This window comes from Fulmarus glacialis, unplaced genomic scaffold, assembly GCF_000690835.1.
Source record: "Fulmarus glacialis isolate BGI_N327 unplaced genomic scaffold, ASM69083v1 scaffold36645, whole genome shotgun sequence".
Taxonomy (NCBI): domain Eukaryota; kingdom Metazoa; phylum Chordata; class Aves; order Procellariiformes; family Procellariidae; genus Fulmarus; species Fulmarus glacialis.
Window position 1 is genome coordinate 20,885 of NW_009212980.1, and position 21,452 is coordinate 42,336.

General features: G+C 36.3%; 1 protein-coding gene across 1 annotated transcript; it reads right to left on the bottom strand.

The window, feature by feature from the left end:
* DIS3 (DIS3 exosome endoribonuclease and 3'-5' exoribonuclease) lies at nucleotides 1-19,407 on the bottom strand (the record flags this gene model as incomplete). The annotated part of the gene is made up of 20 exons (XM_009578050.1): nucleotides 1-90; nucleotides 2,266-2,388; nucleotides 2,791-2,949; nucleotides 3,389-3,557; nucleotides 4,672-4,886; nucleotides 6,465-6,621; nucleotides 7,663-7,749; nucleotides 8,236-8,363; nucleotides 9,010-9,094; nucleotides 9,190-9,254; nucleotides 9,941-10,042; nucleotides 10,890-11,006; nucleotides 13,228-13,374; nucleotides 14,467-14,604; nucleotides 14,693-14,806; nucleotides 15,750-15,914; nucleotides 16,842-17,009; nucleotides 18,177-18,250; nucleotides 18,367-18,560; nucleotides 19,250-19,407. Coding segments are annotated over 20 exons (2,655 nt in total), but the record flags the coding sequence as incomplete, so codon positions are not given.
* Between the last annotated feature and the right edge of the window lie 2,045 nt (nucleotides 19,408-21,452).

The window sequence follows — 21,452 nt, forward strand, 5'->3', positions numbered from 1 at the left end:
CTATTTTTGTAGCTTCTTTTTCTTTTTCTCTGGTTCATCCTTGCTGCTTATCTCTGCAGATGGATTTGCAGGCGCATCATATCCTAGTATCTACAGTAAGAAAAGAATTAGAAGTCAGAACACTTTTAACTCAATTTTAGTTTATATTCTCCTGACAAAACTTGAGTTTACTTGTACAGACCTTTTACAAACACTGTATCAACACCAGAAAATTCTGTTAGCAGTCATCTAAAAAAGGGTCTACAATCACAGCTAGAACACTCAATTGAAGTAAAAGCTGGAAAAAGGTGAGGGAAATAGAAGCAGCAGCCTAATGTCAGATTAGAGAAGGTAACAGGCACTTCAGAAGTGTGATGCAAGGAAGCCGATCACTAGGACTTTAATACCAGGTTATAAATTATGTGAAAGCAACAACAGCATATACCAGTAGAAGAGTCATTTAACTGTATTAGAGGAACACAGGCACCCATGGAATTAAAGCCACAGCCATAAGCTAAAGGCTATGTTTTTGGTCAGCTAGTGAGGATGGCAACGATTATGACACGCTAAGGAGTATCAGAGAGGCTGTGGGAACAGGTAACATGGTAACAATAAAATACGTTCAACGAGTAAATGCCACAAAAATGTTCAAGGCAGAGCCTGGGTTTCCACGTGCCACAAAGGCCTGTTTCTTGGAGCAAGAGAACCCATAAAAAGGGAGAAGCAACTCTTGCCTGAGGACCTGCCTAAGAGGTTACCCACAGAACCATCCCTCTAATACTGATTTCAGCGTATTTCAGTGACTCAAAATGCATCACCATGGTAGCAGGAAAAGACCCAAACCTTAAAATGCATTACATCAGCAATAATAAGGAATTTAATGAAGATTTTATTAAAAAGGGGTTGCAAAAAGGTAAAATGCTTTCAGGGGTGAGATGGAATTAAAAAAAAGACTCAGCATAATAATATGCCATCTATCAATAGAATTTCAAGAGAACAGTTAAAAAAAGTCAGTAGAGTGATTAGTATTACAAGTCAACAGACATCCTTTAAGAGTGAAAATCCTGTCTGAATGAAGAAGAAACAAGTGCAAAATTAAGTTAAAATAAACAGGCAACCCCAAAAGACTGGGGAACGGTAATAAAAATTCTCTAAGTAAGTGAAAGGCAGGGAATTCTTCCTTGCTCCTCTATCTATGGATAGCTTCATAATAATAAAAGCCCAAAGCAGGCATGAACAACAGGTAATCAAAGTGTATTTGAAAGCACTCAAGAAAATTAAGACCAACATCAAGAAAACTGTTACAAATGACCATCATAAAAAAAAAAAGTTCAGAACCAACTGGGTAAGAGGAATACAAACAGTGCCAGGACCAGACACTGTCCATCGAAGAGTTCTAAAAGCAAGTGTAAAACTGTCAGCTAGCAACTGTTGGTGTGTATAAACTCATTGCTTAAAACTGGTCTTGGTACTGAAAGGAATGAAAGATGATGCAAAGTGTTCCCACATAACACCATACAACACAGAAAATCCTATATGTATCTCTGTATGTATGTGATCCTGTATGGATCTACGGTGTGCTCACATTCAGAATCATGCATGTGCTTCTGCTCCTCCCAGTTAAAAAAAAAAAAATCATATAACGGAACTACAAAAACATAAGGGTGATAAGGAAAATCAAAGATATGAAATAGTTTCCAGAAAAGCAGGAGCTAACATAGTGGATAATAGACATATATAAAATTGATGTACTAAGAAGCTAGAACTGAAAAAAATTTTAAGACCAGAGACACAGGTATTAGGACATTACAGTTTTTACAACACTATTAAGAGAGAATTTTTATATTGTGGAAGTTGTAAGAAAGGACTGCCATTTACAGCCTGCAATTATAGAGAGTTTCCTTCTGAGCCACCCATCAGTTACACCGTAATTTACTGGAGCAAAAAGAAGATCCTACTGAGTTTTGGCAGATTTTCAAAAGGGAGATTTGATTACAGAACCATGAAATTCAAAAGATATTACTTCAGCAAATCATCATCTTTCCCCATCAGTGGAAATACCCCCGATGGGCCCAGAAGGGAAATTTAATTTAGAGCCCTTTATTCTTTTCAACAGCCAGTGAAAGCAGACCTGTGTTTTATTGAGAGTAGATATGAAGCAATCGCTACAATCTGCTCCTAAACGATTTTTTTCTTCTGGGTTAAATTTCAATTTTACCGTATGCTGATTTTTTGAGATTACTGAAGGGTAATATGATTCTATGAATCACACATCTTGTGCCTTACCTTTGGTTCTACCAATACCATCCGAATTTTCTGATGTTGGATGTTGGAAGCATCTAACATAATGTTCACTTTAACTTTATCAAATACACGTAATGTTGTGTCTTCCACAGTAAGTGACAGTACCTGAAAGTTCAAATTTTGTATAAACACTCACTGCTTACAATGTCTTATTTTTTTAATGCAAATAAATATTTTTGTAGGAAATTATTAATGTTACATGTCAATAAAAATGAACGCAAATTACTGTCTTGAATGTTCAGAGTGTCATAATACGTGGTATGTACATTTTTTCAGTATTTACTCAGATAATTAGGTATTAGTAGTATCTATTAAGAAACCAATTCCTGTCAGAACCTGTTTATTTAGATTTATAAAGACCATAGTGGCACTACTACTACAGATCAATAAACTTGCATTTAGAAAAGCCTCACCCTTCTAAATCCAACCAGAATAGATTTTAGTCATTCTGCTCACTTACCAAATCAAAAAATGAAGGTATTTAAGAACAAACCTTGTAAAACATACCTCATTGTTGTAATCCAGTCTTGGTGTTGGTTTACCTTTTTCTTCAAAGAAGACTGTTCCTTCTAACCCGTACTTGGGAATCAGAACCACAACTGCATTTTTTCTTACAAATAATATATATGCATCTTCATTCACTACTCCTTTGCTTTTGAAGAACAGCTGTAACAAAAGTAAAATACATGAATAAGAAAAAAAAGCACTAGAACATTCTCTTTTGGATTACAAATATACTGGCTTAAAAAAAAAAAAACATTCAAATCCAAATCTATACTTAGTGATAATTACACACCATATATTGAAAGCAGATTAAAAAAATCCCATAAACTGTTTATAACATTACTATAGTATTAAGCATTCACCGTATTTATAAAAAACACAAAGTAAAAAGAATCCTCAAGATGCCATTATTCTAAATTTTTCAGAACCAACAATGCAATGTTGAAGCTTTTCCTCAAAGAAGCAGCCCTCGTTCTTAATCATTCCTGCAGACTCACTTGGTTTTGCTCTACGAAGCACAACTTGCAGAGTTGTTCCCTCCCTTTCTTTGAAATCAATGTGAATTGTCCATAGTTAATCCTCACATCTCAGAACTACTTACCTGTGTGTGGAATGCAACAGACGCTCTTTGTGCGTATTGAGCCATTTTATGTCGGTAATTGAGATTTTTACACATATCCGCTAGCTTATGTTTATCTGTAAGTTCTGGGTAAGTACTGTCTGCTCCTATGGCCACTGCCAAAAGTCGATGTACTATAATGTCAGCATACCTGCAGTAGATGAGATTAAATGATCAATGACATATCAAAACATACTTTTTTAATGAAAAAAAAAAAGTTTCTGAATATAATTTTGTTTTTATAAATCTTATAGATCAAAAAGTTGACGGTCTGCTGATAACTCCCTGTATTAATTCAAGACCACTCTGTTTGCTGACCAAAGATACACTCTGCAGAGCCAGAATGAACTGTATTGTTTTCTAGGAGAAATCCTTTACTATATTGTACCAATAGAGCTTGTATTGTTGATGTTTACAAAGAAGAAACAAAGTTTTATTTTTGGACTAAATGTCCAAAATGGATGTTTCACCGTGACAGCTTAAGCCACTCCCTCTTCCCTTTCCCATGAACTAGACAAATTTAGTGTAGAATGGTATTTCAATGCCATTGATCTGCAAAGCATAATCACACCTGAACTTCTTGGTACGTAACTTTTATTAGAACTTCAACCAGGAACTTTTTAACACATCTATTAGCAACTAACATGTGCTATTAGGACTCTCAGAAGCTCCACAAATTATCCACACAAATGCATAGGAATTTTAATCCACCTGTAAGAGACTTCACTTGAAATGTTTCTAAGGAGCAAAATACGACAATTATTTTCCTCAAAACTTAGGTACTTCTTGGTTAAAAGAAAAAAACCGCTCATTTTTCAAGATGTACGATTTCAATACAATGCAACAACTACAGTAGCAAGTTTCAAATTAGCTATGTTTTTATATGTAAAATAGTCTCCTCAAAATTTAAACACAGCTCCCACCTGAAAAATGACTGCCCAAACTCTGCGTCAGTCTCTGGTTGACTTACATAATGCTAACTGATCCCGAAGTGCATTTCTATGCCAGAGATATGCATTAGGGATGTATTTCTCTTACTTTTATGAGTCTTTTAAAAAAATTTTATTAGACCTTAAGAGTTGTAGACGGTGAACCTAGGAGCTTACATGAAGATGGATCACCATGTAAAACCACTGCTGTTTCAATTGAAATCTAAAGCTGAACAGTATTTTGTTTTAAATAGACAACACCACAATTTAAAATAGAATTTCTTCACAAATAAATCACTTCTTTTTGTCCTCTAAACATTCATAAAATAAAAGTACCTTCTAATGGGCGAGGTAAAGTGGGTATAAATAGGTGAGGCTAAACCATAGTGATGAAAATCATTGTCCATTCCAGAGCAGAAATAAACAGCTTGCATCATGCAGCGAGTGGTCAAAATTCGCAACAGTGTATTTAGATAGGCGAATGTCGGAGATTCAGCTTTGTCTAATGATTCAGCTAAAGCCTTTGCTGAATCTGTCTTAATTTCCAAATTCTGGAAGGAGGGGGAAAAAAAAAAAAAAAGGTCAGGTATTACTAGCAAATATTAACAGATTATAAGCAGAAATATAACAGCTACATCCATGCTGATCTTAGCAACTGGCACAGGTATCACACCTAAAAGCAACCTAATGGAATGCCACTAGTACAAAAAGAAAATCTACCCATGCACAGATCCCTCCCTCATTATTACTAGTGCTCTATGCAAACAATGAAAGCTAAGTCAGTGGCCTAGGAATTCAGAAAAGACATCCACTCAGAACTAACAAACACTTTATGCTAATATTAACAAGTTTTTTATTTCCTTTGGTTCGATTTTTCCATCCCTTTATTGAATAAATCAAAGGGGATATGCAAAAAAAAAAAAAAAAGAAAAAAAAAAGTATTTATGCCACACAAAGATTCTTATCCAAGCACAATGTAAGCAGTAATCAACCTTCTTGTATGTCCTCCACAAAATTATGAAAACTTACACTTGGAAAAGTGATTTGTAAAACCAGTACTGCATGACACTAAGTTTGTTTCCTGTTTGCCAGTGTTCCCTGATAAAAATACAGGTAGCGTGAAAATAAATAATGCATTTTTAATTTCCAGTCACACAAAGTAAGTTTCATCACACGATCAGCTGAATGTTCTTTCCTTCATGTACACCACTGACCACAAAGTATGATTTAGAGATCAAATTATGCCTGTATTATGGTAAAATAATTCCATATTTATTAAGAAAGTGTAACAAAAATATAGCATATTAATACCTAATTGTGATGGTTCTGACAGAGTAGTGAAGTCACTTTGGTTTATTAAAAGAATGTTTGTCTATGCACAGGAATTTAGCTTTCCAAATAAAACGGTACTTTAAAAATAGTTTTCAGAGTACAAATGAAATTTATAGCAGGGCTGGGATTGGGCTCGTCTATTAATCTTACACTAATAGAATTCGGGAGTTTCTCTCTTGCCCCTAAAAAAATAAAAGGCGGGGGGGGGAGGCGGAAGGGGCGGATTTGAATGGAAAGGAAATATGAATGCACATCACAATGTCTAGAAAGTTTATTTTAAAAGTTTAGCTCAAGTAAAAGCCTGAAACTGGAAAAATAATTTTTCAGTTCAGACTTGTTAATTAAATCAGACTTGTTTCAGGCTAAATTAACCTCTAGCTGATCTAAGGAGAGGATGGAAACTATAAACACATATGAACATATTTTCTTACTTCCTGACTTTAGGAGAGACTGACCAATTTTTAAGTACATCAACAATGTGTGTGATCCAAAAACTGGCTCAAAAATCACATGTGGCTTGGAGAAAAGAAACATTCACAGCACACAAGAATTACAAGACAAAAGACTTAAAGAGCGATTTGGTTTCTTTACCTAAGAAAGGGTTTTTAAAAGGCACAAGAGTCTTCCTTTCATCTAGAGGTATAGATATCTTGCTACAAGTACCAACAATTTCAAAGCGTAGCTGATACACTTTCAAAATACTGCTTTCCAACCCTTATTCTTGGGTAAGTGGCCAACCAGAGAGAAAACACAGCTTTTTATAATTAATTCACTTAATTAGCATGGTAAAAACTTGCCTTGGACTTTGCTGCCTTCACAAGGATGTCATAATTTGATGGGGGAGGAGCAGGATGTTTCCGGAGCAAGGCAAACTCCGGGAACTCATCGTAAATTTTTTGTGCTACAGAGACATTGGCAAGCAACATGAACTCTTCAACCATGGAATTTGTTTCTCTATTAACATAAAATATTTTGTATTGTTAGAAAAACATTAAATTATATATTTACTTTGAGTGCCTAACAAAGAAACACTCCACCATCCTAACAGTATTATGTAACAGTAACTAGTGGTTTTGAACACTTATACAATTAGGCAAACATTTTTAAGACTAGAAACGTAACAATTATTTACTAAATTTCAAATACTGACTCAGAAGGAAAAAAACTAAAATATTCTAAAATAACAAATTATATTAAAGAAAAATGCTTCTAGAATGCCCCAAAAGACCAACAGATAAGCCTCTTGATTTCTTCCTAAGAGTACTGTTCAAATATTGTGCATATGAAGTTTGAAAGCACATGTTGCATACCATAAAGTTGTGATGGTATACATAACTAAGTGTAGATTTTAGCACAGAAAAAAAGTAGTAGTATGAGAAAAGCAAGCATCTAACTTCAAAAATTGAATCACTAGCTCAGTTTCTAGAACTCCTCGGTAAGATTGTCTGTATCACTCTGCACATGTGCAATAACTGCTCTGTTGTTCTTAAGGTTTCAGTAATCCGTAACTCCAAGTTCTACTTTCTGTCCTTTGTTAATACCCATAGAAGAGCATCACAGGGAAGCCAGTGGGATGTAGAGCGTTTGGACCTCAGTGCTCCATTAAATCAGTAGTAAAGACTTAAGTTCATATATGAAGCATACGGTTCAAAACTTGCTTCATAAATAGTGCAGAAAAATACAAATAAATTCTCTTTTCTAGGACCAGCTTGCCCAAACAAGTTGTGGATGCCCCGTCATTGGTAGTGTTCAAGGTCAGGTTGGACAGGGCTTTGAGCAACCTGATCTAGTGAAAGATGTCCCTGCCCATGGCAGGAGGCTTTGGACTAGATGATCTTTAAAGGTCTCTTCCAACCCAAACCACTGTATAATTCTATGACTGTTCTGCACTGTTACATGAACTTTGTACACTACTAAGTAAATGTTGCTACTTAAACATGCTTTTAATTCCATCCCTGCCCTGAATTAACTGATTGAGGAAAATAAAACACATACTTGAGCTCCTTAGTCTGCAGATCAATAGGATCGTGAGTTTCACTGTCCATGTGGAAACGAACTTCTGGTGAGGAAAGTGTCAAGGCTCTGGAAGACAGTAAGTGGTATCAACGAATTACAGTAAAGCGGAAACAGCAGCTGAGTTGCAGGCCTGTAGACAACATCTGGGTTTATCATGAAACTCTAATTTAAAATTAGCAGAAATCTAAAAAAAAATAGCAGAAATTAAAAATACAGTTGTGGAATTAATGTTCAAATTAGCCAAAATTATGATGCTGACACACATCAATATTAGCTCCTAAAATTTCAAATGCTACTCCTCTCGTTGTGTTTTTATAATGACTCTAAGAGATCCATACTGAGTGATCTTGTGAAGGAAAAGTTAACATCCCAAGTTTATATTTTTGGGGAAATGAAGATAGGCATTTTTATGCAAATCAAAATGGCAAAATACTTCTTTCAAAAGATTTTCACTGGAAAAACGGACACAGAGGACCATTACACAGTCTGACAGCAAAAAATAGCCAGGAAAAAAAAAAGCAAAAAAGGTAACAGGGACACTGCACAGTTTACCCATTATCAATTCTTTTCTTCTTCAGAATTTTTGCTAATCTGTTTAGTCCACGTAGGCTGGTAGTAATATCATCATTCATAGTTGCTGAATCAATTCTCATCTGTGCTTCGGCATATGTAAGAGAAGCCTTGAAGAGGTTTACAGAAAAAAAAAAAAAAAAAAAAGGAAGACATCATGATACATAATTGAATACTGAAAAGAAAAACATAGTTCTGTCTTGCAGAAACTGCAGTTTGCTGTCGAAGTTGGTTCACAATAATAGAAAGACTTACATTCAACACCTAAATGCATGTCATTATCAAAGAATAGTGGACAAAACAGGACAGATCCATGCAAGATATTAAGAAATACCAGGCATTTACAGTGTTTTTTTTATGCTGATCACAGATCTATTTTATACATTAGAGGTCTAATTTTCAGAAATACATTAAACACCTACAGAGTCCCCTGAATTTAACTGAAAATTATGACTAGCTGGTATATACCAACCATGTCCAAGATATATATCAATACATTTATACTTTTAAAATTAAATACCATAACAAAGTAACCGCACAAAAAACATTGCAGCCTTAGAGGTTTAAAAGCACAGGGCAGAATCAATCACTTACTTTATTTTTAGAATTTAAGCATCATTTTCTAATTCTAAGAAAATATAAATCAATAAACAGAAAGAAGGAAACTTTATTATCAAGCTATTGTTGTTTATTATTGTTTTTATAAAAAGGTCTCCAGCTTTTTTTCAGAAGTATAATAATATTTATGTGACTAACCTTGGAATTAATAATACTCTTCGTAAATCTGGTTTTTAGAATTTCAGCCTTATGGTTCATCTCCCATATACATGAAAATGCAAGCCTATAAGAGGGAGAAGGAGGGAAAATCTGTTAAAATCCACATATAAAAATGTAGAGTTTCTTGTCAGGATCGAAGTATGGATCATATACATATACCTGTCCACATTAGATCTCAGGGAGCATAAATTGGAACTGAGTAACTCTGGAACCATATCAATCCTCTGCAAGGTAAAGAATAACAATAATGACTAGTTATAAGTATGTATTTTGATTTCCTGATTTTTAATATACTAAAAGCTTGGAAATAATAATTTTTTTTTTTGCTAAGAAAGCTCAGATTTCTGAAATAAAAGTAAGCTACTTTAGAGGAAATTCATTCCAAGATCCATTTTAATTATCAGTTTTTTAGTAACAGTTATTTCTGAAAAGAAGTTGTGGTCTGTGAGAAATAAGTTAAAATAAACAGGACTAAGTGTACAGTTGTAATGAATACAAATCATAGGAAACAATAGGGATTTAGCTACCACAGGAAAAAACAATGGAAAAAGCAAAAGCAGGCCACTTCTGCAATTCCAGATTGATATTAAAACAGTAGTCCAGTTTCAGAACTACGTTATTAATGCTTCAAACAGGAGCTGAAAGGGATATTCTCCAGATAATGGATTTTTAAAAAAACAAGGAAAAAAAAAGAAAAAATATTTCTCCCTCTTGCTGTGCAGGCTGAATGACAGAAAGCACCTTCATTTTGATAGTCTTAGGCAAATTAAGCACAGTCCAAAGGAGTCTACTCTTTTTTTTTTCCTTAGTTTAGAGATAATGTCTCCACTCCCAAGAATTAAAAGAGGAAAGCAATGAAAAATCCAACCACTTAATTGTACAAAAAGCTTTTTATGTAGAAAACAATTACTTTTTCACACAGATATACTGTTGTTCCTCTTTTTGCCGACTCCTCATCCAAAGCATTTCCTGGGCGAATAAAATGACTGACATCTGCAATATGTACACCAACCTAAAAAACAGGCATCACATTATGCATCTTATGAAACAGAAATAGTTCTTAACATGAAAGAAACTTTCTCAAGTTTTTATTTACAACCCAATTTACCCATTCCCAGTTCCCTTCAGCAGCTCCTATATTTAGTAATAGGGATAGTTAAAACCTATCATACTGATATTAAAAAAATGAATAGTTGCCGCAATTATGCAAAATAAGGGCATGTGTACATTTAGTGGAAAGTTATACTCATTACCAACGCAACTCCTCTTGCCTGGGAGCTCAAATAACCTCTTTCATTTTCTTCAAGGCTCACTGCAAATTTGTTTTTGCTTTTCTGTTTGCTAGATCTTCCATTTTGGCACACTCTGCTATTACAATTACAAATTAATTTATAACAAAGAAAACCTGGCTAAATCAGATATAAGGGGGTAGAGAGCTGGTGTTAAGTCTGTAGCTTTTTAATGCCTTTTTTTTTTTTAAATAAAATAATCATTCCTTAGGCATTACAGCAGCAGTTTCACTTTTTCTACTGATAGTTCCTTATCCTAGCTGTAGATATCCACGTTTATACTTAGCTAAAGCAGTAAATAAATTCTATGTTAATTTCCCATGCCAAATGAGCAGAAAGCAGGGTGAATTTAGACGACATTAAATTCCCACTTCTGACACTGATGTAATGCAAATCAACTCCCTTTCTTTATTACCATCTCGCAGTTATGCAAACACCATTAATTTCTTTTACAACAGATCTGGAGCTTTGCTCGTCTCATTTACTATTACCTCAACTGCACTGTTCGTAAAATAAAGGAAGACGTAATTAAATAAATGACTGGCTTGATTAAAAAAAAAGAAACAATACCTCTATATTTCCATTTTCTACTTCTCTACAATGTAATGCATCATCAATATCTGTACAGCCAGGAGGATCAACACTACAAACATACAGATGCCTTAAGTCCTCCCTGTATTTCATATCCTGAAATTTAAAAAGAAAAAAGTTGTTTTCAAGAACATCTTCCATCTCAAAGTAAAAATGATCATTTGAGAAAGGCACTTTGCAAAAGATCTTCCAAAGCAACTAAGTATTTTCAGAGTGTCTTCTTTTTGTCTTAGGACAAGATTTGCACTAGTATTTATTTATAGCATCAAAACAGACATGCAGAAACTACAGGGACAGAAAAACTAAGACAGAAGATGGTCAAGTACTGAAAAGTTTTCTGTTTTACAGCAAACAGGAAGAGAAATAGAATAAACCCACAATCTTTTGATGATCTTCACATCTTTGTCGGTGACATGGACAGTGGGACTGAGCGCACCCTCAGCAAATTTGCCAACGACACCAAGCTGTGTGGTGCGGTCAACATGCTGAAGGGAAGGGATGCCATCCAGAGGGACCCTGACAGGCTTGAGAGGTGGGCCCATGCGAACCTCATGAAGTTCAACAAGGCCAAGTGCAAGGTCCTGCACCTGGGTCGGGGCAATCCCAAGCATAAATACAGGCTGTGCAGAGAACAGATTGAGAGCAGCCCTGAGAAGGACTTGGGGGTGTTCGTTGATGACAAGCTCAACATAACCCAGGAATGTGCACTCGCAGCCCAGAAGGCCAACCATATGCTGGGCTGCATCAAAAGAAGCATGGCCAGCAGGTCAAGGGAGGTGATTCTGCCCCTCTACTCCGCTCTGGTGAGACCCCACCTGGAGTACTGCATTCAGCTCTGGGGCCCCCAACATAAGAAGGACATGGACCTGTTGGAGTGAGTCCAGAGGAGGGCCACGAAGATGATCAGAGAGCTGGAGCACCGCTCCTATGAAGAGGCTGAAAGAGTTGGGGTTGTTCAGCCTGGAGAAGAGAAGGCTTTGGGGAGACCTTATTGCAGCCTTCCAGTATCTGAAGGGGACCTACAAGAAAGCTGTAGAGGGACTTTTTACAAGGGCATGTAGTGATAGGACAAGGGGTAATGGCTTTAAACTGAGAGAAGGTAGATTTAGACTAGATATAAGGAACAAATTCTTCACTCTAAGGGTGGTGAGGCACTGGAACAGGTTGCCCAGAGAAGTTATGGATGCCTCATCCCTGGAAGCATTCAAGGCTAGGTTGAATGGAGCTTTAAGCAACTTGATCTAGTGAAAGGTGTTCCCTCCCTATGGCGGGGGGGTTGGAACTAGATGATCTTTAAGGTCTCTTCCATCCCAAGCCATTCTATGATTCTATAATCTCAGAGTTAGCAGGACCAGGAGTGAAGATTTTTTTAAGTGAAATTTTGACTGATGTCCAGCTGGACAAATTGTTTAGAATATGATTGCTCTCAACTAACTTTAGGTTTCTAAGGCTCAGATGTCTAGACAGTTGAAAGGAACTTCATACTTTGCAAGTATCTTTGTATGATGGCTACAAAAAGATCTCAGATAGGTATCTTAGACTAGACAACTGACTTCTAGACAGCTAATTTACACAAAAATCCCTCCTTCAGTTTCCACGTTCAAAAGAAACAGGAGTAGGTAATAAATTATAATAAAAGTATCCCACCTTGAAGAAATTAAAATACACAAAATGCACAAACAAAAACACTCAGCCCAGCCCAACACAAAACAAAAAATAACTAGCCCAACAAATAAAAACATATCATGCTCAAATTGTTCCCTGATGACATTTTTCACATGTTCTAAAGCAACCATTTCCCATATTTAAGCTACTGGGGAGAATCTGAAATTCACTAACAGCATTTAAAACGAGCAATTTTGCAAACACCAATTTCAGTTTCTCTAATTACTTTACTGTATTATAGTGGTATATATTAAATCTCCTCTCCTCAGATTATTTTAACGATGACACAGGCTGCCACAAAGCTATTTAGCAAGATGAAAAACTCTTAGGGATGATCTTACAATTATCTGAATTGTAATCTCTCTCCTTTGCAAGAAACCCCTTTTGAAAATATTTTTATTTTTTAATGAAACCTGTAATATGGTTTTCATCTTAAAATGTCCATCTCTAACAAACACACTTTTAGCCAAACCCCAAAAACTTGCAGAGGCCTTGTTTCCATAGGAAATCCAGCTGAAAGTCCACCCTAAGACAAAATGGGTTTGGACAACATTTTTCCTCTATTTTTGGTGCACTGGGATATCCAAGAATGTCACAGTTTGATCTGAAGGAGAAGGCACAGTAATTATTACAATAATTTTAAAAGTATTACCTGTTCTGTAATGCTCCATGGCATTTTTGGTAGGAAACTAAGGACACCCTGGGAAAAAGGCTGATGAGGGACATCATGTTCAAGCAAAAGAACTTCTGTCTCAGTCTCTTTATCTCCAGCACTTCCCAAGTTCCTTACAAAATGACCCTGAGAAACAATATACATACATACAAATACATACACACACACACAAACATGCACATCGAGCAATATTGTTTGCTCAAAAATAAGTATTTGAGACCATTATCTCATAGGTTATTAGTATATTAAACTACACAGAAGGAGTAATCTTTCCTTCTTCAGTCAACTTTCTCATCTTTAAGAGAGAAATTTAATTTCAAACATTTAATTGATTCAGTAAGTCTGAACTTTGTACTTCCCCCTCTTTTCCTAGAATGGTACTAAATTCTCCACATTTAAGACTGCAAAAATTGTGAATGTAGCAATTCAGTTTTGCAGGAAAGAAAAAACATTGCTGCATAAGCAGCAAAACTAGTAAGGTCTAATTTCTCTATCGGTTTGTGTTGTGCCACACATCCCACTCCCTAACACCACATTAACTCTGCTTACTTTCTCACATTTCTCATCCTCTGCAGTAATGCTGTCTTTGTCTTAACACTCCTTCCATATATTCCAAGTTTCCTTCATTTCTCTAAACATCGGTGAGACAGCTGTGCTCTCATTCATTACAATCTATGCATTCCCACACAAGCCTCTTCAAAACCTAGTTAGTGTTCAACACAAATTGAAGCTAGCGTCCTCAATTTCTCTCATATCCTCCTATTTACAATGAACTTTTAAAAACTTAATTACCTGTAACTCTGCCCCACTGGCAATTTGACTGAATTTGGCCAATCTGTTTGAAACTACTTGGTGATCAGTGTGTGGATGAGCAAAGCCACAGTGAAAGGTTCACATTTCTAGGAACCCAGACTAAAACAAGGCGGTCCCTAGTTAGTCTAAATAAAACACCTTAGTTAGCACATATATGTTCACTGCAGAACCTGAGGACCAAGCTTTTTAAGTATGATAACCCATACTTGTTTTTTGGGGGTAAGAGTAAACTAAATCATTTGAGGACTTCCTTAATTTGCACCATCAAAGAATGGCACTCGAAAGAACTTAAAATTCATGTCAATGCTTTCTGAAGTTACTCAGCATTGCAGATAATAATAAACATCTTACCTAACAAACACATAAAAATCGGACAGATAAAAGTTCAGAAGAAAACAAACTTACATTAGGATACCTGGAATTCCTCGGCCAACCGTCAATAGCAACAACTATTCTTTGTCCTTCCAACCTATCTGCTTGTCTTGTTTCTATTCGAATGCGAGGAATTCTGCGATCAGCTGGCGTAAACAAATGGCGCCTTGCCTATTAACAGCCAGAAAAAGGAACAAATAATTTCTAATTAAAGGAAAAAAAAAAATCTCCAGTTACAATAACTTGATTATTTCCCTACCTCTTTGATCTGTGATTTGGAAAGCATGCCACAAAACGGTCGCCAGTTTCGTTTTATAATGCCCACTACTTTTCCTGTAGGTCTCAGCATGTCCTTGTTAACAGAAGTCTTCAGCTGATAGAAAACATAGAAGTTAAAAACACAAAACTGTTTCAACTCATGTTAACGTGTTTGACTACAGCATGTATCTCAAACTTGTTGGTAACGACTTATGTGTCACTATAATGCCGTAAATTCTATTATGACTTCATAAACAGAACTATGTCTCCCTGTGCTTTGCATGAGTTTTAATATTTTTAGTATGTGACATGACTACTTTGTTGCGGTTTGTTTTTTTTTTTTAATGGACATTGTTTCAGAAAAACAAAGAACAGCAGAAAAAGAGTCTGAAGAAATAATACCTTGTTCCACTGTCTCTGCTTACTCCACAACTATATTCATTTTCTTTTCCAAGCTATTATTATAGTTTTTAGGACCCCTTCCATGTTGCTTGAAAATTCTCCAGTAATTCTAAACACAGTAATTAAAAAACATTCCCATGGAATTCAGTGGGAAGATCATATTTCTGAAGAAATGCAAGTATTTGTTGGACAGGGTATACGTGTGTGTGCACTGCACTCACATTAAGCAGAACTACTGCAAGAAGCTAAAGAATATTTTACAACTGGTTCCAAACGTATGCATTGCCTGTACAAGCTGACTGTCATCGTGATACATCTGCTCTTATTCTAGCAAATCCTAATCTGCACATCAGTATATAGCTTTGAATTATTACCTGACTACCCCTCAGTAACTTTTAGTTTTATTAAGTTTAACAAACTGATGTGGGAATTTCTGATTGGGATTAATTTAAAAAGTATCCATTTTATACATATTCATGTATTTAACACAACTATAGGACTACAATTAAGTTTTGTAATTTCCGTATTCACAAAATAGCTTTTAGGAGTCAGTATAAAAAGGATGTATAAATCTAAAGCCTAACAACACTGTCAGGGCATTGCAGATTTCATCTCTCTCTTAATGTAAGTTAAGTAAAAAACTATTTAATTCATACAATGTTTTCTTTCTCCTCTTCATTTTCAATGTCATCTTCATTCTGGCCGTCATCCTGCAAGACCACTGAGGATGGCGCCACCCATTCATCTTTTGCCAACAACTCCACAGCTACAATATCTTCATGAACTGCTCGATTTAAATGTTTCAGTCCCTGTATAATTATCTGGATTTTTTAGAAAACAAAAAATGAAAATGAAATATTCATGATGATACCACCAGAAGACCCAAATCAAAGCACTGTAACAGAAGAATATCCATGTATAACAGGCTCTGCACTCTAAAGAACATTTTAAGGCATGTTTGTGAGGCATTTTCTTTCTCTGCCTATGTTTCTTTTAGTACTGATGATATTATTTCAGGATTCCAACTGCCTCTATAAAAATAATTTGTTTTCCCCAGACTGTTTTTTTTTTTTTTAAATCAGACAACCCTTCTATTTTTTGCAGGCTAGGGGACTCCACAGACTACTAGGAGACAGGAATAAAAGAAACAGAGAGCCAGAGAAGCACCTCCAGCTGCCATTACAAATAGGGAGGGAGGAGACAACTGCTTGGAAACAGCGTCTGTACAACTGTACCAACAGAGAATCCAGTAGGCAGACAGCTGGGTTAACTGCTTGGAGGGGAACAGCCCATCTACTCATCACCAGGCATGAAAATAGCAGGGAAAATAAAGCGAGAGAGCCCCACAAGGGCTCACCACAGTTTTTCTGACAATCCTGCTACAAACTTGTTTCTCTTTCACCATATATTTCAAACTAATTTAAAAAAAAAAAAAGTGTTATATTCGAGTCAATTCAAAAACTATTAACAACTAAGATTCAGCTTTATTTTATCAAATACTTTACCAAAGCACAAAGTATAATTTTAAATACATTATTCTCTCTTCAAAAAAAGCATAGTCAACATTTCAGTAGTCTATATCCATACAAATAAACAAACAAAAATAAAGCAAGTCAGAAAAACATGGAAGGGAAAAAATTACTGTAATGGTCCTTTTTAACAATTTATGTCACCATGAAAGATAACATTTTAAGTCATTACTGAGGCTAGTTAAAGTTCACAGCATGAAGTCAAAATGAAAAACTCACTTCTTTGTTTTCTTCAGCATCTCCATGAACCCAAACAGTAGCTTCAAGATAATTATCTCTGCTTGCCCTGTAAGTTCCTTGGAGGTAAATACCAGCTTTTATTCCTTGCTGCAGTTTGCTAAGAGGAATATGTTCTGGGAAAATTATTTTTCCACTTTCTATTTCTTTCTTTCAAAAAAAAAAAAAAAAAAAAAAAAAAAAGGAAATTTTCACTCTTGTATTCATGATTATTCCAAAAGCGAGCTCAGGAACATGACACTCAAGCTAGCAAACTCCAAAATTTTAACTATGTGTAGGTATGAATATGCACACTAATTAAAAACTACTATTAAACAATAATTTTTCTAATGAAGCATAAAAAGCATAAAAAACATAGAAACATGACAATTCTAGGAACGCCTCCTTTTCTTTTCCTGTTTTCCTGCAGTTACTTAAAAAGATACTGCACAAGTGACATACACTTTTACATTGGTTTGGATATACTGGCTGAATATATACTTAGTGAAGAAAATATTAGCATAGTACTACAGAGTAAAGAGTATAGCACACAGTGTAAGCATATACTGTAAGCTATATGGAACATTATGAAAACACATTACTGTGAGTAAACTTTGGAGCAGTCAGGCAACTAGTTAAAGCTGAATGAGCTACAGCTAACCGCTGAAAAGATCAGCTGAGTCCTCCACTTTCTTCCCACTCTTGCATGTCCCGCTCCATTCTGTTACAACTAACTGATGAAATAAACCTTCCCATTTTTTGGTAGTATTAGTTTTCAGCTATATCAATCTTATGTGAAAATGGAAGTCTTGATTCTGATAAACACAAAGCACAAGGAAATGGAAGAAGAATGTAGCTCAGCTTTGAGCTGCAACCTGCACTTATGTCAATTTAACGGACTACAAAAATCAGAGCTTTTGATAGAAAATGCTTTTGATCAGTAAGTTAACATAAACTTGCAAATAATAGACAGAAAACAAAGATCTAAATGGTTTGCAATATACTTCTGTAGTTTTCATTTTGTTTCCATTATTTCTAATATTTATACATTTTCTTTAACCGATTGTTATTGTTCTCATCTTAACATCAGTTATCTAAAGCAACTGGCTTTTTACAAATAACTAGGTATCTACTAATAGGCCTATAAGCAGCAGTAGAAACAGCAGCAATATTTCCTTTTTTCCCTTCAGTTGTCAAAAGTTATATTACCAAAATGGTAATAAAGTCCAGAGTCCTCGTCTTCTAAACTGATGCTAGTAGCCTGGCATATGGTGTCCAATAATATACTGCAAACCATTTGTGATTAATTTATTTTATAAAAAGAAAATAAAAACATACCCCTTCATCAGATACACAAGCAAGGCGATCTACAAGATCAGGATTAGCTATCAAGCTTTTTATATACTCCTCACCTACAAAAGCACACACATAAATATTTATGCAAGAGATGCACGGGATTTGGGTATGAAGACACTGCTGAGATTGTATATCTGAGCAATAAATTAAACACGCATACCACTTCACTTACATGTATACGCAGTTATTCCTTCTTCTAGAGCTTTCTCTTTATTAATTCTATCATTCGTTAAAAAGATAACTTGGATCATCTCCTCATCCTCCATTTTCTTCAAGTGTTCATTGTACCATTTTACTGCTACCCGAATGGCTCTGTCATTGCGGTCATTAGAAGTTTCTCCTTGCTTTTGCTCTATATATGTTTCTCTAAATAAATAAAAGGCGGGAAACAAAACAAAACAAATCCCAACACCTATCCATACTTACAAAAATTTTTCAGACAAACAAGATTGAGATTGTGAGGTCAAAAGAATCATTGCTGTAACAATTTTTTATAATATGTGTAACACTCTATAGGCCACTGAAGAAGGATCAGGAGACAGAAGAGTCAAGAAAAATAGCAAGGAAGTGTTAATTTCTAATTCAACCTTCTCACTGACGATTGAAGAGGACTGCATTCAAGATGCTAGAACTACGCATTCAAGATTCCTAGAACTATGATACTGCAGTAGCAGAAACTACTTGTGAGCACAAATAAAGGCAAATTAATTGCATCTTCATTTCTTAGAGCTTTCTGTCACAAACCAACAGATTTTTTTAATGTTTAAAAGGGACATTAAAATGGAAGAGCATTATTCCATAGCTCAAGTTAGTCTTGTCTATAAACTTTGTTCAATATTCTATTCACCTTTTCATAATAGATATGCTTATACTAATTTTAAAACAGAAAAGCTCCTTGAACATGCAACTATTTCCCAACAGGATTCCTTAGAAGTATATAGTTCTATGCACCTCAGTCTAATTTTTTTTACCTAGTTCACACATTCCAGTTCTGTTTCCCAGTTTCTTTTATTGGACATCAGTACAACTTTATTATACCCTATTCAACACCTTACCGGTGATGTTCATTGGTGAAAGAATAGAAATGTTTTTCAGGGTTTCCAATCACGTCCCTAATTCGCTTGTACACGGGTGCACTCCGATTCCTGACTTCTTGTAAGACTGTCTGTAGCACAATGACATTCTTAATAACAGGATCTTCAAGTATATCAATCTGAGGAACAAAATGGAAACAAATCAAAATTGTTGTGTAATTCTATCCAATAACAGGACTTGAAATATTTGTTTGGTTAATTTGTGAAAAGCTAACATGAATAATGAGTTGCACTACTTCTGCCTTTTTCTCTCACCGTTGGGAAACTGAACAGTATGTTGGGAAACTGAACAGTATGTTAAGCTGCTTCCTCCTGCTTGTGGGCAAAAAGTTCAAATAGGATTTTCCACCCTCTTCGTGACCTGCATTTTGCTGAAGTGAAGATAAGGACTTATTCTGACTTCCACCAAATTCAGCCCCAACACAGGCAGGACTCCAATCAAATATAAGGCCAGGTGTACACAAGAAATTTTGTTTACGCAAGATGGGTTCTTGTAAATTACGATCTTTGTGAACAAAATACATCTATGCACAATCTGACAGTAATCCAACATAATTGAAAGGCTGTCTGGCATATGTCTCTGTGAGCAATGCAAATCATCAAATAGTACCTGACCACTGTTACACAGCTAACAGGGACATGCCTGTGCATGTGTAGGCTTAAGTTCTCCAAAACCATCCCACTGTTGCACTGCAATTTTAATTTCCACAGATTCAAATCACCTGGAATTCTGTTAGTTGCACTTCACCTTTTCAAAGACTGGTTTTTTTTGAGGAAATCTGTTAAAAATTTTTCAGCACTTTTCTTTGCCAACTCCTGACAGCCGTGGTGTGCAAGAGAGACAAATGTACACCAAAAATCCATGCTCCTGTCAGGAGAAAAAGGTAAGCTTAATTTCCTAAGCTTGTGACAAGGAACTGTGCAAACCCATCTCCAAAAAGAGACAGCAATAAGGCTCTAGAGGGCACGGCTAGAAGAATTACAAGCAATGCCAGACCAAGCTTCTCTGCACCTGATATTTAGATGACCTAAAAGATTTAGAGCCATGTCCATAGGGCAAGAGATCCAATATTATTCTATGGACAAGCTGAATTACCAGGCCAAGTCTTACTGTTGCAATCCTGTTCCAGTTGCTAGTTAAAACCTTTTCCCACTGTTACCAAGACTTCCTAAGCCCCGCTGCTCCAGTTCACGGCAGCGTACCCTGGCACATTCTCGGAGTGCTCCACAGAATGCATATACAAACTTCGCCAACAGACACCAAAAAGTCCATGGTAACAGACTGAAAACACCCCTTGACTCGCTGTTTTGGGAAGAAAATCCTTACTTACAACTTTTGCGATGGGTGACTGCTAAAACACGTGAGTCTTGTGCCCCTCTCCTGAGAAATCCATGTTAGGATTAACGAATTACTTCCAGTCTCCAATGCCTGCATGGGGCTATTCTACTTTCTACAGATGTATTCAAAAGCAATCAAAAAAAAGGTCAAACATCGAGCTTGGGAATTCACTGCCTCCCAACCTGGAGTTCTACAGTCTGCACTGCCCAGGCTCAAGCCTTTGCACAATTAGTGATGGGCTGCAGAGTAAAGTTCATCCCATGCTTCCAGAGCTGCACACGAGATCATTTTGCAGCCTCTATTCATTACTTGAAAACAACATTACGGTATAAAGAACCTAAACCTACAACAGTCTCTGAAAAAGAGAATGGGTATTTAGGAAAATTCAGGTTGATGGGAGAATTCAGTGACCACCTGAAGATCCTGATCGCTGCTTCAGAGCCTATTCACTGTCCTTTATATACCCATATCAGACCACAACAACAAAAAAAATGCTGTTCTTTATTCCTACCGTTCAGGCAGCAAAACGCAAAACCGGAAAATGGTCTAAAACCAGAGTAGACTCGGTGATGCTGAAGGCCTCCTCAGCAGCTGGCAAGGAAAGAAAAGACTTCCCGTTCTGACGGGAAGACCCAAGCCCGACAGCGCACTGCGAAACGCGCCCCTCCAGGAACGACGCCTGAACCCCACGCCTAAGGGAAGCGGGGTATCTCACAGCCACGCGGATTTAATCAAGGCTGGAGCAGGGCTTAAGGCTCCACAGGGGGCACGGCCGGGCCCGGAGGGAGGCGGCCGGCCCTCCCCGGCGCCCGGGCCTGTGGCTCC